We start from the raw sequence: 17,041 nt of genomic DNA on the forward strand, positions 1-17,041 counted from the left end.
TACTTTGAAAACAGAATAAAAGCTCCATTTTGACCTACGCTGAGCATATCCCCCCTTAATGCACGTATCAACCTTCTTATTATTGGAGTCAAATCAACCTACCCTCCGGTTCCCTATTCCATCTCACTTCCGAAATAATAATACGGTACTGCTAAATAGCTATCATAAACTGACATCTAAGATCTCAGGCTTTGTTTCTATTATAATGTGAATATTTTAGTTTAAATACAAGTTATATAATCTATTTTGGAATGATCGATCGGTTTCAAGGTTAATATTGATAATTTTTATTTTCTAATGTAATCGTATAATTTATCGACTATTAAAATAGTGTATTTGATGAAAATTGAACAGTTTATTGGCTATATGTGACAGCGGCAAAAGATGAAGCTAGGCTGTTAAGATAAGACATAAATAGTGTAGGTACACTAAATTTTGTCAGTCAAACGTATTTGTTTTCATATAAAATAAATATAAACGATAATAAGGCTTCAAAATTAGGTAAATAGATTATCTACAACGTTTAAGGAATGTCCAGGATCATGCTTTGAAAATAGCATAAAAATACCATTTTGACGTACGCTGAGCATGTGGGCCGTTAAGATTATTGCAAAATGTGGTTTACGGTATTTTGGTTTAGAGATCTCGATATTGATAGAATGGTATGAGGCAGCAATTTGTATGAAATGAAATATACACCCACTGCCAAAAACTGTTTTCGTGTTTCCCGTGAAATAAAATTGATAAAAGGCTCTCGTTACCCTCTCAGGTGCAGAATTAAGAAAAAATATTATGATTAATCGGCGCATTTTTGTTTAAAATTCGCCAGCACAGCTTTTTGTAAAAGATTCGCTAAATCAATAGGCCCGTTAAAATAATAAATGGTCCATCCATCGCCGGAAAACAAAACGTTAATTTTTCTTCCGCCGGCATTTAGTGTAAGGCTTCCGAAATCCGGGTTTCCGGTACATTTAAAAACCGTTTTCCGTGCCTTAAGGTTCAAATAGACTATATGACGATCGGGTACATATATGTTAAGAGAAATTTAGTGTCTATGATCATATCTATGCCATTCCGACATATTATACATATATATTGTGTATGACAGCTATGACATTGTATCTACACTCTGTGACAACCTGTGACACAGGGCGCCAACATAAGAAACGGGTTTTTTGGCATTTATATGACCGATTGTCATAGTCTATTTGAGCCTTACAGCAAAATTCTCAGTAAATGAATCCTGGTGATCAGTGACAGAAAACCATCATGATTATTACAACAACTAAAAATAAAGTATCAAGGTACCTAGTATGATTACTGTAAAGAAGGTATTCAATTTGATTAAAACACAGCGATTATGATGACGCTAACATCAAAATAATAACATGACTTCATCCGTATCCGAAAATTTGTACGTAAACAGTTCACCGCAGTACGTGAAACATGAGTTCGTGTAACATTTAATCAAATGACGAGTTCTTCGTTGAACATTTCACCATGGAGTATATTTCTACGTATGCTCCAACATGTGGCAAATTTTATGAGATGTCTTTACTAGGTTATGTTAGGTTTGGGTTAATCTAATTGTAACAGAACTATTTGCAAACTATGCCGCATTTTGTAAGATATGTACAAATGTATTCCACGGTGAAATGTTCAACGAAGACTTGTCGTTTGATAAAATGTTATACGAACTCATGTTTCACGTACTGCGGAGCACGAATAAGTGTCTCACGATGAACTGCATACGTACAACTTACATGTAACCATCTTCATTGATTTATGTTCCAATACATCTTTGATATTAAATTTCTGTACGCCGGATATAATATTGGTACTCGAACAGACGATGTTCATTAAAATTAAACTGTTGTACTAACGTTGAAAGTTTCTCTCCACCACATCTTGCTACGTCTCTTCACCCGTTAGGAAGAAGTTATAACATTGCGCAACGAGCGTTAGGCACTATTAAAAGATTTTTTTTTTTAAATAATAGCTGCGAGTATTTTAATTCTGTTTATTGAAGTGCTTTTGGATACACAATATTTTTTGTTTTTTCGTTCGAGTACGCACTGCTCAAGCCTGTTCATCTGAAACAGGTGAGCCACGGGAAGCAAGACAGGGAACCTTTTTTAGATTTATTAAAAACTTTAAATGTTTTTTTTATTTTTTAGATTTTTATTCAGAAACCTTCACAGGTGTGCGCACAACAATTCAACAAAGTTTCATTGCAATCGGATGAATGGTATAGGAACGCATATGGGACAAACAAAAAAACAAAAATTCATTAAATTAAGTGAATATATATTTTTACATAGTGTATAGATTAAACTACGCTCAATTCTGAATGCAAAAAAAATATCATTTTGCGCGCTACTATCGGCGCGTTAAGGTCCCACGCGCTAAAGTCGGGGTGCCAAATTTAACATAGAAACATAGTAGTTTCCATATAAAGTTGTCAAACTTTTTGTTACTTCTTCTACAAAGTAGTGATTTTTACCTTTCGCACACAGAATTAATGTTCTTAGGTTTAAATTGAGGACGTCACCGAGTAACGTTATAATAATTATGAGACATTTGGCGATTTTACAGGAGCAAAAAGAAACTGTTTAATTTTATTTATCTAATGGTTGTTGATCGGGCCAACCTTCTACCAACACCAAGTATACTCCAAAACCTCGAAACAGTCGACGAGTTTGTATATCTGGGATCGACCATCAGTGGAGAGGGCGGATGCGAAGCGAAAATAAGAAGGCGCACACAGATTGCAAAAAATGCGATGATACGCCTTACCACGAAGGTGGGGATCGGGGAATTTCGATTGCCACAAAAATTATGCTTGTGCAAACATTCGTGTTCTCGATATTTCTATACGGAGTCGAGTCATGGACCCTGAAGGCAAGAAAACGGAAGGCAATTGATGCCTTTGAGATGTGGTGTTGGCGCCGAATGCTTCGCATTTCTTGGACGGACCACAGAACGAACCAGTCAAACATCCAGAGACTGAAGATAAAGGAACGGCTCTCGACGATATGTCTGAGAAGAATTCTGCAGTTTTTGACATATTGTCAGGCGCGGACTGGACAACCTGGAGAGATTGGTAGTTTTGGGTAGCCCCCAGGGAAGGTGAAGCAGAGGAAGAGCATCTGCGCAATGGAGTGACCAAGTGAAAGAGCTGACTGAGGGCACCATCCATTCTGCCCTGAGAGAAGCGGAAGATCGAGAAGGATGGAAAGTATTGGTCGCTCAAAGGATGGCGAAATTTAAATGTGGTCACGATCCTCAGCCATGAGTGCACGACCAAGAAAAGAGAATGGTGGAAAAAACACTATTTAATGTGTGTTTTTATTATGTATATTATATATTACAATATTACATCAAATTTTATATTTACATTAAGTCAACAGAACCCGAAATATCCCACCCAACATAATTCGGGTGACACCTTCAATCATTAGCCAATATTATCATAACCTCAGTAAAAACACTCGTTTAATTAATATCGACAAAACCGGTATTTCGTACGTATTAAAAAAACCGTTTTTCATTTACTCTGATTTTCGACCCCTAATGGCGTTCTTTTCAAAAACGACGCCAAAAAAACGGCGCCCATAAATTGGCGAGCGCCGTTATCTTTAAATCGCAATCAGCCATTGAACGGCTATAGAGACGGGATACGGGAAACTTATCTGTGAGGCGGCTGTCTCTGCTTCCGCTGGCGGGAAAAATAAAATAATGGCCCCCGAGAAGCAGGGCTTTCCCCGGATTTATTTCGGGTCAAGCGAGCTTATCGTGGGTTCAGACTGCTTCTTATGTGGATGGAAACAGACAGACTTAAGTTGGAGCATATGTCTTGCACAGACGTAATGCGATATTAAGATCAAAACTATTGCACAGTGTTTTCTTGCAATATTATATTATATATATAAATTTACATTTTCCAAAACTTTGATGCCGAAAATTCGCGCAGATATTTTGTATAGTTCCATTTTCAAAAACATTATTGTTGTGGTAGTTACTTAAAATAATGGGGAAAATTTTCCAAAGCATGTATAAGGCTTATTATAAGGTTATAGGAGACATTCTGAGAATTTTATAACGTCATTAATTATTATGGAAATACATACATACGTAAAACATTTTCTTTGGTAATCGTAAAAATATACAACAAAATTAGGTACCAATTCTATAGAGAGACTTTGGACAATCTTGTTGAGTTATTTTACATGATGGACATTCCCAAATATATACAACAGCATAAATTTCTTAACTAATAACTAACAAGACTTTAAATATTATTTTGCATGTCCTTGGACGGACTTTCCATATAATATGATACTATTTTTGTACTGATTTCATTCAGATTAGTAATTTCGTATAATATAAAATATGACCAATTTGACAGAAGTTTTATTAGGAAGGGTTCTGTGTCATTTAAAATAAATTTTCTGGTAAATCTAAAGATTTCGAAGAAAACTTTGTCCCAAGGGTTAAACACAATAAAGTATATAATTTTCAATACTTAAGGTCATCATTAACCTGAATCTATCTACTGCTGAATGAGGGTCTCTCCAAGCCGATTCCACCTCTCTGGGTCCAGTGCATTGCGTTGCCACGTAATTCTGCAGGACTTAACCATTTCATTGATTCAGCGGTCTCAAAGTCTAACTTGTGAACGTTTTGTACCTTTTGGGTACCACTGGATGACTAATCCAGCGATTTTCTCTTCTTCGATATATGTATCCAGTTCACTTCCACTTGAGGTTTTTAGCATACTCTATTACATCGCAAACCCTTGTCTGTTTTCTTATCCAACCATTCTTCTTTTTGACATTTCGCGTTATGCCCAGCATGCACCTCTATATATAAGTATTTAAGTTTTTTTCCGACCAGTATTCAATTCAATCTACTTCACAATTTATTTTTGACGTAAGTTGAATATGCTATTATTCTTTAATTTGACATGAAAATAATGTGTGCAGGTTTAAAAAATCCCGCTCAATTTCAATATTAGCATTGATATATTAGACAACAATTAATGTAATGAAACGAAAAGTAGTTCAAATGCGTATTTTTTTTTACATTATCTGGAAACTGACTAGGTATCAATTGGTGAAAATTTTCATTCGATAGGACCAATAAAAATAGGTGTATAATAAAAGTAGGGTTGTCAGCGTATACTGAGGCGTGTCCAGAAACTTGTACTTATGCAGTTCGCCGTATCACACTTTATCATGACATGTTATATCGGAAATATATGGCCGTATATTCAAGACCATCCAACTTCTTTGGGACATATAATAGTACTGATATAAAATTCATGTCTAAATAAAACACGGTTCTTATCGGTTTACAGAAGTTCAGCAGTAAAAAAATTTAGAAAATAGCCGATATACTGGTTGTTTTTTGTTAGGTTAGGTTAAGTTGGGTTTTCATTCTTGAATTCATGAATTTTGCCAAAATCAACAATGAAAATTGAATTGATGTTCATATTGAATCTAATAAAATTGGAGACCGTATAGAATACGGTCATCTCTTCCAATAGAAAGCTCACAGCGCGAACTGTGCTATGGTGAAATGTTTTATGTACAATTTAGATGTAACCATACTGAAGTTGCAAAAACTATTGGTTTCTGTAAGATCACATTATACTTTGGTTGAATCACTTAAAAATTACTGATGACTGCGCCGTCTCTTCGCCTTCTATGAGTTTTGCGCCTTACATGCTGTGTATAAAATATGGAATGCTCTAAATTTGGCATGATGCCTATTTTGACCTCAATGGTAAGTAAGTCACTTCGGTCAAGTCAATAATATGAAAAAGAATCTACTCTCCACTGCATTCCGCAATAACATCCCAATTCGTAATAACGAATCGGGAAAACTGGCCGTTGGACAGACTAGAGAAGCCTCTTTCAAATAACAGGACATGGAGACTAGGGATTGCAATACCGAATAAAAATATCAATACCGGTTTTTCAGTATTTCTTATTGAATACCGGTATTAATACCGGTATTTCTTAAACATTAAAAATAACAGAAAAAGGTGCTTATCAATAAAAATATAGCTATTAAAATCTTTTAAAAATATTATTTTATAGCAAAAACCTACATACCTACATGTATTATATTGACATTTAAAATATGTATTGATCATAATAATTGTAGAACTAGTGATTTTTTACATATAATTAGAATATATTGATAATTTTAACAAAAGCCCTCAAAAGTTCATCAAGTGCAAATAAGTCCGGCTGCAGGAAAAGCTTCTTACACAGTGTCACAGATGTTTCTTTTGGCCCTTAGCTGGAGCATATGGACACCACGCGGCGCCTCCAAGAATTCCTGTCACTCGCCAGTCTTCTTGCTTCGTTCCAAGTCAAACCAGCATCCCGTAGCTCCGCCGTATACACTCTGTAGATTGTATTTAGCGGCCTTCTAGGTCGCCGGAATCCGGTCGGCTTGAAGAACAGGCAAGCCAGGTTAAAGTTCTCTTCTGGCATCCGCAGCACGTAGCCGAGCCAGGTCCAACGTTGCCTCTTCACTTTCAGCGTGATGAGAAGCTGCTTGGTGCGTTCTCTTATCTCCTCGTTGCTCCTAAAGTCATACCACCGCACACCCAGTATTCGTCGCAAACATCTGTTTTCGAAGCTCAGTATACAGTTGCTCTGAGCCTTCGTAAGGTGCCATGATTCGCTACCGTAAAGCAGCACTGTCAGAATGCAAGCGTCGAATAGGCGGCATTTGTCACAGATGTTTTCTATTTAGAAATTTTATGATAATTCATCAACATGCGACAGTTACTTATATAAATTTATTTCATGAAATTTGGTTTAATATTTTTTCACCTCTGTTAGATTCACTCAACATATTTGCATTTTAGCAGCACATAACTTATAAATGATTTTCAAAAACACGAGTGTGCTTTCTTAATACCGAAAATTCCGGTATTTTGGATTTTTAAAACCAGTATTTCGGTATTGATAAATACTGGAATACCGGTTTTGAAATACCGGTATTGCAATCCCTAGTGAAGACACACAATTAGTCAGTGTTTGATTATATTATACCAACTTACTATACTAGCATATTCTATCATTCAATCTCATTCATATATTTATTTATTCCAGTACAATATTGTGGCAATATTTTTTTTGGCCAGTCTGTAACATAATAATATACTATGGAACTAAAATGTAATAAAGTTGATATTTATATTTTACTTTGCTGACAATTTACTTTGACGATACGTTTGCGCAATTTGTAGCTTGATACTTTGCATACTAAAAACAGTGGTAGTATACAAAGCTTGCATTTTGATACATTTATTGATTTTCTTTTTCTCGTATGGCGGCGGGGTGCGGAATACAACACAAAAATACTCACTGAATCACAACCACATACAGACATTGGTATTATTATTTGATGCAGTTTTTATTATTTGTGTCCGGAAATTTGTACGTACTATGCAATTGGCCGTCAGATGTTGTCACGTCAGATCATTAATATTCATGTCTAAATAAAATACATAATAAATTACAAGAAAACTGGTGAATAAATTATAAATACAATCACATCGTAGGTAAAAACTGGATTTGCGCCAATTTGCTCTACCAATTGAGTCACGTGCATTCTATCTAAATACAACGAAATTAACTTTTAATTTTTATATGTTCAAGTGCTTAACAAATTGCGTTAATATTTGACAATCGACTTTCGTGTTTAAAATTGATGTATCAATTACCTTAAGACTTAAGACTTAACTGACTGGACGGTGTGTGGATTTTTCTAAATTTCAGTTATAATGTACTTGTAATTATTGATAATTTAATTAAACTCATTATTTTTTTTATTCAACAAATAATTCACAAGATTTGACAATGTTACATTCTTATTAAACATACATAATTTTAAAAATACCTTAGATAATAATCACATAGGCACCTGTAAAAAAGTCTGAGTAAAATACATTCAATTGATGCAAATTTAGTGGACATTGGTTCTTTAAAATTGAAACTTTTAGAATTTATCAGAACACGATGCCAATTCACTATTTTAATACTTTTAGCCATCTTTAAGTAGAATTGAATTCATTTTCAGGTAATTCTGTTTTGTATAAAAAGTTACCTACGTGCGTTACTATGGAAATCAATATGAAATGTCAATATGACATTTCAATATTCTATCTTCGTTTAAGCTAGTCAAGTCAAGTTTATATGATTCAACAGAAAATTAAAAAACGTTGTATATAAAAAGTTCTTTTTATTTTGTAATTATTTTATGATATTAAATAGACAGTAAAAAAATCGCGTGTCGTTCGATTGGATACCGCCCTTCGAGCTCCTTCCGCTTCAGTAAAAACGTGGGAAATTTGAAACGTATAAAAATTAACTGACCTTATAGTATAATAATATAATCATTATAATATCAGTTGAAAAGTCTTATCGATGGAATATATTTATTATCACGGTGACATCGTGAAGCAAGGTGATTTTGAAAGTCGTGCCATACTTCAAAGCACTGAAATTTTCTTAATAATTATTAAGTTTAATGATGAAGAATTGTCTACGCCTTGATTAAAAAATTGATGAAATATTGTACGCAATTTAATTTTAATCTTGCCTCGTCTGGGCAGAGCAATCAATTGTGCTGAACAGACTCGCCGTGTCGTACAAGGGCCGAGAAATTAATCAGAATTAAAAACGAGAGAGTTCGCAGTTTGGTTTATCTTGTTCCTTCTTACGGTGAGACTTTTCTTATTTTTTTTTGTTCCTACGCACAATGTCAGATTTGTTTTACAAGAAAATAATCAGAGCTAACTCTCGTGACTCTTTTGAAAAGGTTACGTAAATGTCATTCAAAAAAGACAATTGAAAACATGTTAAAGTTGGCGACGCCTGGTTGTTTAATTAGTTTTGATGCCTGATACATAAAGTAATATTATACTAAAAGACTACAGATTTACGAAACAGATAAAGATGCGATGTGAGTGAAGTGTTGTATCTTTAAAATATATTATTTTAATAATAACGATGACATCACGAAAACTTTAAGAAATGTGTCGCTAGATTTCAAAATCAGCCAAGTCCCATAATAGATGAATAGGAGAAAAACAGTTTTTTGTTTTCTCAAATACACAGTCACAAGGGTGAAAGTTTATATTATTATTTCGAGTATATACGAGTCGTAGACCCTGAAGGCAAAAGAACGGAACGCAATTGATGCCTTTGAGATGAGGTGTTGGCGCCGAATGCTTCGCATTTCTTGGACGGAGCACAGGACGAACCAGTCAATCATCCAGGGACTGAAGATAAAGGAACGGCTCTCGACGATATGTCTGAGAAGAATTCTGCAGTTTTTTGGACATATTGTCAGGCGCGGACTGGACAACCTGGAGAGACTGGTAGTTTTGGGTAGCCTCCAGGGAAGGCAAAGCAGAGAAAGAGCGTCTGCACGATGGAGCGACCAAGTGAAAGAGCTGACTGGGGGCACCATCCATTCTGCCCTGAGAGAAGCGGAAGATCGAGAAGGATGGACAGTCTTGGTCGCTCAAAGAATGGCGAAATTTAAATGTGGTCACGATCCTCAGCCATGAGTGCACGACCAAGAAGAAGAGAGAAAACCAATAGAAAAAATCTTTTTGAAAAAAGTAAGACACCCCGCAGGAATCGAACCTGCATCTCTCGGGTTTCACGCCCACGCATATATACCACTATGCTAAAGGTACCATACTTCATTACGACAAATTTTAACTAATGGCACTTATAATACTCTCTGAAGCGTTTTTTAAATAATTGAGCTATCGGCTTATCGGCTTTAGTATTTTAAATCAAAGAAGGTATTACGGGGTGTCTTATTCTGTATTATAATGTTAACTGAAACTGGCCGGAGGAAAAATCACTATACACTCTAATATCAATCTATTGAAACTAATTATTAAAATATCCACCGGTCAGATACTATATGGAATAATGAAAAATAATAAAGGGTGACAGCAAAGAGGTTGAATTACTGTATTAGAGAGAGTAATATCAACTCTTATAGCACATTGCGGTGATTTTAATAATTATAAAGGATCATAAGCTTATGACGTGGTATCTACCTATTTATTATAATCAGGCAACTAAGAAATAATGGGAACTGAAATACATAACGAGTGTGGATCAGCAGGGAACCGATCTCGAATGCGGAAGAATACAGGATATACATAGACACGTGTCAAGAATACATCATACGTCAAATACTGACAGCTGCTCTCGGCTTATACAATGATAAATTTAATATTGGTATTAACTATTTCTTTTATTCAAATAATAATTCACAAGATTTAAGAATGTACCATTCTGATTATTGAACATACATAATTTTGAAAAACACTTTCTGAGAAAATAATATATATTATAACCAATTTCTTAAAATATCGACTGTGTTTAGGAAAAGGGGCGTAACCCTCGATTTTTCGAAAAGTGCTTTTATTAGATATTAACAATGTATACAACTAAATACACGTTCTGTAAAAGGAAATTAAGCTGCAAATGCCGATTTATTATCTAAATTCAGGTTTTAATTGAGCTTTAATTATGTTTTATTTTAAAGAAAAAAGCATTTACCCGCAATTTTAATGATTTTCTGTAATAACTTCTTTAATTATTAGTAGATCGAAAAGATATTACACCAAATCATCAATCATCATGCATTATATTGCACATGCATATTAAGCCAAAATCATTCAAAAAACGTTTTTTGCCTCTCCTGTAAAATTTGTTCTGTGTGGGTTACGCCCTTTTTCCTAAATACGGTCGATATGTTATGACCAACAAGTCACTGCATAGCATAGAGGTAAATGCGACAGACAGGGCGTAAAGCCAGGATATGCAGGGTTCGATTCCCGGCCGGGGTGGCTTATTTTTTTCAAAAAGTTTTTTTCTATTGGTTATAATGCATTTTCTCAGAAAGAGTTTTTCAAAATTGTGTATGTTTAATGTTGGTGTATTGAAGGTTGCAACACACACTATTCCATGGCTCATTTTCGTAGGACACTCACACATTCAAAACCCTGCAAGTATTGGGATATAGCCTTTCGGAATACTATTTATTAATCTGTTATGGTCTCGACAATAGTCTGCGCTAGGCCCAAATGTTTTCTCAAAAGTCTGTTATTGAAGTGGAAGGCTCTATCTTCGATCAATCCTACATACAACATTAAAACAATGTGGGAAATTATTTAGTAAATACATTTTAAGGATAAACGAATAACCATTAATTATAGTTCATTCGGTAGCATTCGTTATAAATAATAGAATATTATCAATGCAATACATTCGAGGCTTATTTTTAATTCATGCAACCATCATGGAATTGGGCTTGGCATATTGTATCGGGCTGTTTATATTAGTTATTAATGTGCGATCGAAAAGTGTTTTAATATTTCATGGAAATTTAAGTCCCCAATAAAATGAATGGCCAATGTGAATAGGTACGTTCAATCAGGTAATCAACGCTTAAATTATGCTGTTAATTGAGTGAATTTAAATAACCAATGTACAAATATAAAAAAATGTATTCGTTCTTCTTTTTTCAACCATTAGATCATAAATATTTCGGCAATCAATTTAACCATTTAACTATCAATTGATTCATCTAGCATCAGCGTTTTTATTACAGACAATGACATAGCAAACGGCTATCTCATGTTTGCTCATCAAAACACCTCGTTATTGTGGTTAACTGGTCTCTCAATATTAACCTAGATAAACGGTGGCTCGTGTAATTGCTTTTATATAAATATCGAAGGACGATTGATAAGAAACACTCATCTCGAGTCCGTCACTCGACACACTCACTTCTCACTCAACATTGAAGTTAATCCCTTCTAACCAAAAACCCACTCCGCACTACACTCGGTCTTAATCGAGCGTATCACGGGACCCTACAGTGGCGATGTGAAGCATCTATTTAAATTTTACCTGGGAATGCCCTGGGAGAAAATACTTAAGACTGAGGTCGCTACACTCAAGGTGAGCTCTGGCTGAGTTTAAAGAATGGACTTTAATGCAAGGTGCCAGGAAGAGAAAATCACATGGAAATTACGAAAAAGAAAATGAACTCCGAATTCAACATTCATCTCTCGAGCACAGACTCCTGAGTTTATCCCGATTATCACCACAACTGGATCGCAACTCGGGTTGAGCGCCTAGCTCACCGCGATACTCTATACTCTGCATTCGGACAATAAACATCTACATTCTCTGCTACTTTATCTATTATCATCTATATACTATTGTCATCTCCTCACCTTTCCCCTCATCGACCGCTAAAGACCCTATGAGGAGCTTGGCCTCCTCTAGCATCTACCTCTATCCATCTCTATTGAGATCCACTTGGATCCAGTCATATTATATCCAAGATCTTTAAATCCATCGTAATCCATCAAGCAGGTCATTGTTTGTCTTACAACATCCATTTTCTTTACCATACGTGACTTGTCAATCCTGAATACATGGTCCACCCATCTTAAGTGGTCCAATTTAATGGACTGTAGAATGGGTCCGAATTAACAACTCAAATGAACCTAATGCTCTTTACTTATTTTTAAGATACACTTAGTGTGTGTCATACAACAGGTCTTATATATGCATTTTGCTTCAATGCCTGGGAACGTAGCACCTTTGATGAATGAATCAGACATTTTATTACCTAGAAAAATAATTCTTTCCTCATTTAATTTTTTTATGTTACTCGTAGTATTAATAGACAATTCCAGATATAATATGAACTTATTTACCCTCTCAAAAGCGCTATTGTGTATTCAGAAAATATCATATTGTGTTCCATCTATTCTCTGAATACAGCCATAATATTTGGTTTTCTAGATTTCTTCAGTAGGTACCTTAGAGTTTAATGTCTGATAGTCACATTTTTTACAATTTTATATAAAAAACAGTTTTAATAATCAACCAACAACATCTGGTTAAGTATGGTCAAGTACCTACATATATATATAATAGAATTTAAATTATTTTAAAATTACATGTTATTAAACTTCGATATGTTTAGCATTCACAGAATCGTTTTAACTTTTACATACTGTAATTGGTGGAAGGGGAGTTCAAATTCAATAAGAAAAGATTTTTTCGAAAAGAACGGTTTATACTTTACAAATCTACACCGTACATTTTAAAATAAGTATTCTACAAAATAATCAATATTAATCTTTGAGAGTTAAACCAACTACACATTGACTGCTGACTAGATAATTATTGTTTAATTACCACATTTAAATAGCATGCTAATTATACCGAATGTCCACCTAATTGTCATGCGCCAGACGCGTCTTTAGCGTTCAATGTATTACAACACTATTATTTAGCCTAATAAAGACAGCCAAAAAAATGAGATAAATGTAAACAAACAGCCAGATTAAATTGTGTTTTTTCGTATCCGGAAATTTGTACGTAATCAGTTCACCGCAGGATACTTATTCGTGCGCCGCAGTACGTAAAACATGAGTTCGTGTAACATTTAATCAAATGACGAGTCCTTCGTTGAACATTTCAACCGTGGAGTATATTTGTACGTATGCTACAGCATGTGGCGATGGCGACGATGAGATGAGATGTCTTTACTAATTTAGGTTAGGTTAGGGTTAATCTAATTGGAACAGTACTATTTGCAAACTATCGCCGCATTTTGTAAGATAAGTACAAATGTATTCCACGGCGAAATGTTCAACGAAGAGCTCGTCGTTTAATAAAATGTTATACGAACTCATGTTTCACGTACTGCGGCGCACAAATAATGTCCCACGATGCACTGCATACGTACAACTTACATGCAACCACAATTTTTATATAAGATAATTAATATTAATATTTTTTCAAAACTTGCGAAACACTTCAATTCATTTAAACTCACCTTTTTAAAAATATGTGAGTAAATTTGAAGTGTTAAAAATATCAAAAGGTAAAAAATAAAACATTTTGACCAAGGACAAAAGGACGTCAAATTGTAGCCAATTGTCCGGAATCACTTGGTCAACAGCAGCGACAAATGTCTCCAATAATATAATATTATACTTATTATGTACCTAATATTAATATAAATTGTCTGCGTTGCAGCCAATTCCTCGTAATAAGACCGTCAAAAACCAATTTCGGCCCATATTACAACGTTTTTATTAGCTCGTATTCTTACTAGACTGACTAGCTAGACATTTGAAACATTTAGAATACCTATAGCAGAACACGATGCCAATGCATTCTTTTAATACTTTTAGCCATCATTAAGCAGAATTAAATTCATTGTCAGTTAATTCTGTTTTGTATGGAAAGTTATTTCAGAAAAATCCGTAAAAAGTAAAAGACTATATTATTATCGGTTGCTAAGGGCGTGGTCCTAGCAACTAAATTATTAATAAATATACGTGCGTTACTATGGAAATCAAAATGACATTTCATTATGCTATATTATTGTTTGTTTGTTTGTTTTTTATTTACTTCATGTCAAGTACAAGTTTGAGCATATTGAGCATAATAATTCAACAGAAAATTTAAAAACGTTGTACATAAAAAGTTCTTTTTATCTTATAATTATTTTACATAACACTCAAAACCAGGGAACTCAGAAATATTGGGAACTGAAATACCAAAGTGGGTGAGGAGTAGAAGGTTACCGATCTCGAGTAAGGAAGAATCCGGAATAAACTTTAAACACGTGTCAAGAATACGTCATACGTTGAATACTGACAACTGCTCTCAGTTTATGCATTGATGCTCATTTAATATTGGTGTATTACACACACTATTGCACGTGCATAATGCGTGTTTCATTTTCGTAAGACGCTCACACATTCAAAACGCTGCATCAAAATGTAGCGTATTGAATAAAGCCTATTGGAATTCTATTTATTATCTGTTCTGTGCTCAAAACCAAGAAAATGTGATTTTCAGGCTTTTTTTCTGAGGTACACATTAGTAGTCTTTCTAATACATAAATACGGTATCGTGTTATGTTATAATAGTCTAACAAAAAGCCTGTCTGATTATGCTAAATTTTGTCTACTAAATTCATTACTAACTGAATTATGTATTAAAATGTCAAAAATACAATCACCATTTATTGTTAAACAAGACAAGCTATACATGGTATCACAGTGAAAATGTGTTGTACAAAAATTGATCACGTGAACGTAGTATTAGGTGGACGTTGCACGCGATGTTATTTAAATCAGGACAATGTTACACACAAAGGCTAACTGAATTTCGTGTTATATGTTCAAAATCGATTAAGTCAACGTAAAAATATGCTTTGTCATACCGTCATATTGTCAGGTTAATAGTTAACAGTGTATTTCAATTTAATTTGTAACTTTTCTATTGTGCTATTTAATTTAAATGTAAAATATCATGAAATAATATCATAATAGTACGTATTTATATAGATATATTGTAGCAATCATACTATTCAGTATTAAATGAGTGACACTTTAATATGTATGTGTATTTTTTGTCAAAACAAAACAATAAGGCGATAATGATTATCAGCATTTCCTCGATCATAACTAGATCAGTAGGATATATTATGATGCGCTAATTGCAACAACATAGTAGCACTGCAGATTGCTTAAATGTATGCAATTTTTAACATTTCTACAGTAAATTAAGTAGCTTATTCAAGCATAATTGACAATAAATTAATATATGCAAACAACCAACACAAAAAGACATTTATTTTTATCGATTTAAACAATATCCAACACCTAAATTATATTTTTTATTTCATAAACTACACAAATGAGTCAGTGGGCGCTCGCAAAAGTGCTTGCATGTACAGAGTTGGGAATCCCTGGTCCATATTATTATCATATTAAAATATCTGCATAAGTATTAGTTATAGAATAGTTTTACCATCCCTTAAACGATTTGCCTCATTAATAATCTATAACTCTCCCTTTCGCAGCACCCAATCAATACTCGTGATGCGGCCGTCGCGGCACTGAGCGACGCCCAGTTTGTGGCGCCGCTGGTTCAAACGGGTGACTTCCTAAGCGTCACCAAAGGAACTAATGATGTTGGACCCAGAACATTTTTCTATGTCTTCGACTATCAGACAAAGGATGGAGACTATCCACAGGTAAGATAAATAACAATATCTTGATTACAAGATTATACCTATATTTCAATTCAACTACCAGTGCTCAAACTATACAAATGGGTATACTACTGAGGGTACAAGCAATAGTAAAGTCTACGTTACATTGCAATTAATACTACCAGTGGTGACGTTTGAAATCGTATGATGGCAAAAGGGAAATCAATAGCGATACGTTTCATTTTGGTAATATAGTTTTGATTTAAGTAACATTACAAATCTATTGGTTGATATAATATTATTGTTTGAATTTTTGAGACATCTTTAATGAAAAGCTGCCAACCATTCCTCGTACACCTATACCATTACAATAATTGTTTCATCTTTATAACACTGATAATAGCAATTGATTTACGACTCACAAAGTAAAATATATAAACATTTGGGTAGTTCATGGGTAAATATTTACGCGTTATTACTGAATTAACACATATTCTAAATATTATATGAATTCATTTTATTGAATAATTGATACTATTTAATTTTTTTACCATGTACAATCCTAAGAAGATTAAAATATGATTATGATCATAATATTATTATGGGTCTGCACAGAGGTTTTTATTAATATTTTTTTTTCTTGCGAGAAATGGATATTACCAACTTGCTCTAGTTCCACACTTTGACTCCAAATACACATTAAAAAACAATATATGTCTTTGTCAGACCCAGGATTCAAACCTGAGACAAACAACATTATAATCTAACGCGTTAGCCACTTGGCCTTCGAGGAACTGTCAAAGTAGAAAATAGATTTCTAAATGGCTTGAAGATGTGTGGCTCTTATAGAAAAATAAATTAATAAAACCGTATACCTGCGAATAAATTTATGATTTTACATATACATAGCCGCAATACAATATTTGTATTTAAATTTTTGAATATATTT

General features: G+C 34.1%; 1 protein-coding gene across 2 annotated transcripts in view; it reads left to right on the forward strand.

Moving 5' to 3' along the window:
• Positions 1-17,041, forward strand: part of LOC147069140 (neuroligin-4, Y-linked-like) — a 492,482-nt gene that overhangs the window by 277,462 nt on the left and 197,979 nt on the right. For both annotated transcript variants that reach the window (XM_085950968.1, XM_085950969.1), the window contains exon 8: positions 15,961-16,134. In XM_085950968.1, the coding sequence (XP_085807094.1) occupies positions 15,961-16,134 (174 nt within the window). The remainder of the gene's footprint in view (positions 1-15,960; positions 16,135-17,041) is intronic.

Source organism: Rhyacophila brunnea, unplaced genomic scaffold (genome assembly GCF_057557595.1).
Source record: "Rhyacophila brunnea isolate RB1 unplaced genomic scaffold, BYU_Rbru_1.0 scaffold_24, whole genome shotgun sequence".
In the NCBI taxonomy this organism is placed as follows: Eukaryota; Metazoa; Arthropoda; class Insecta; order Trichoptera; family Rhyacophilidae; genus Rhyacophila; species Rhyacophila brunnea.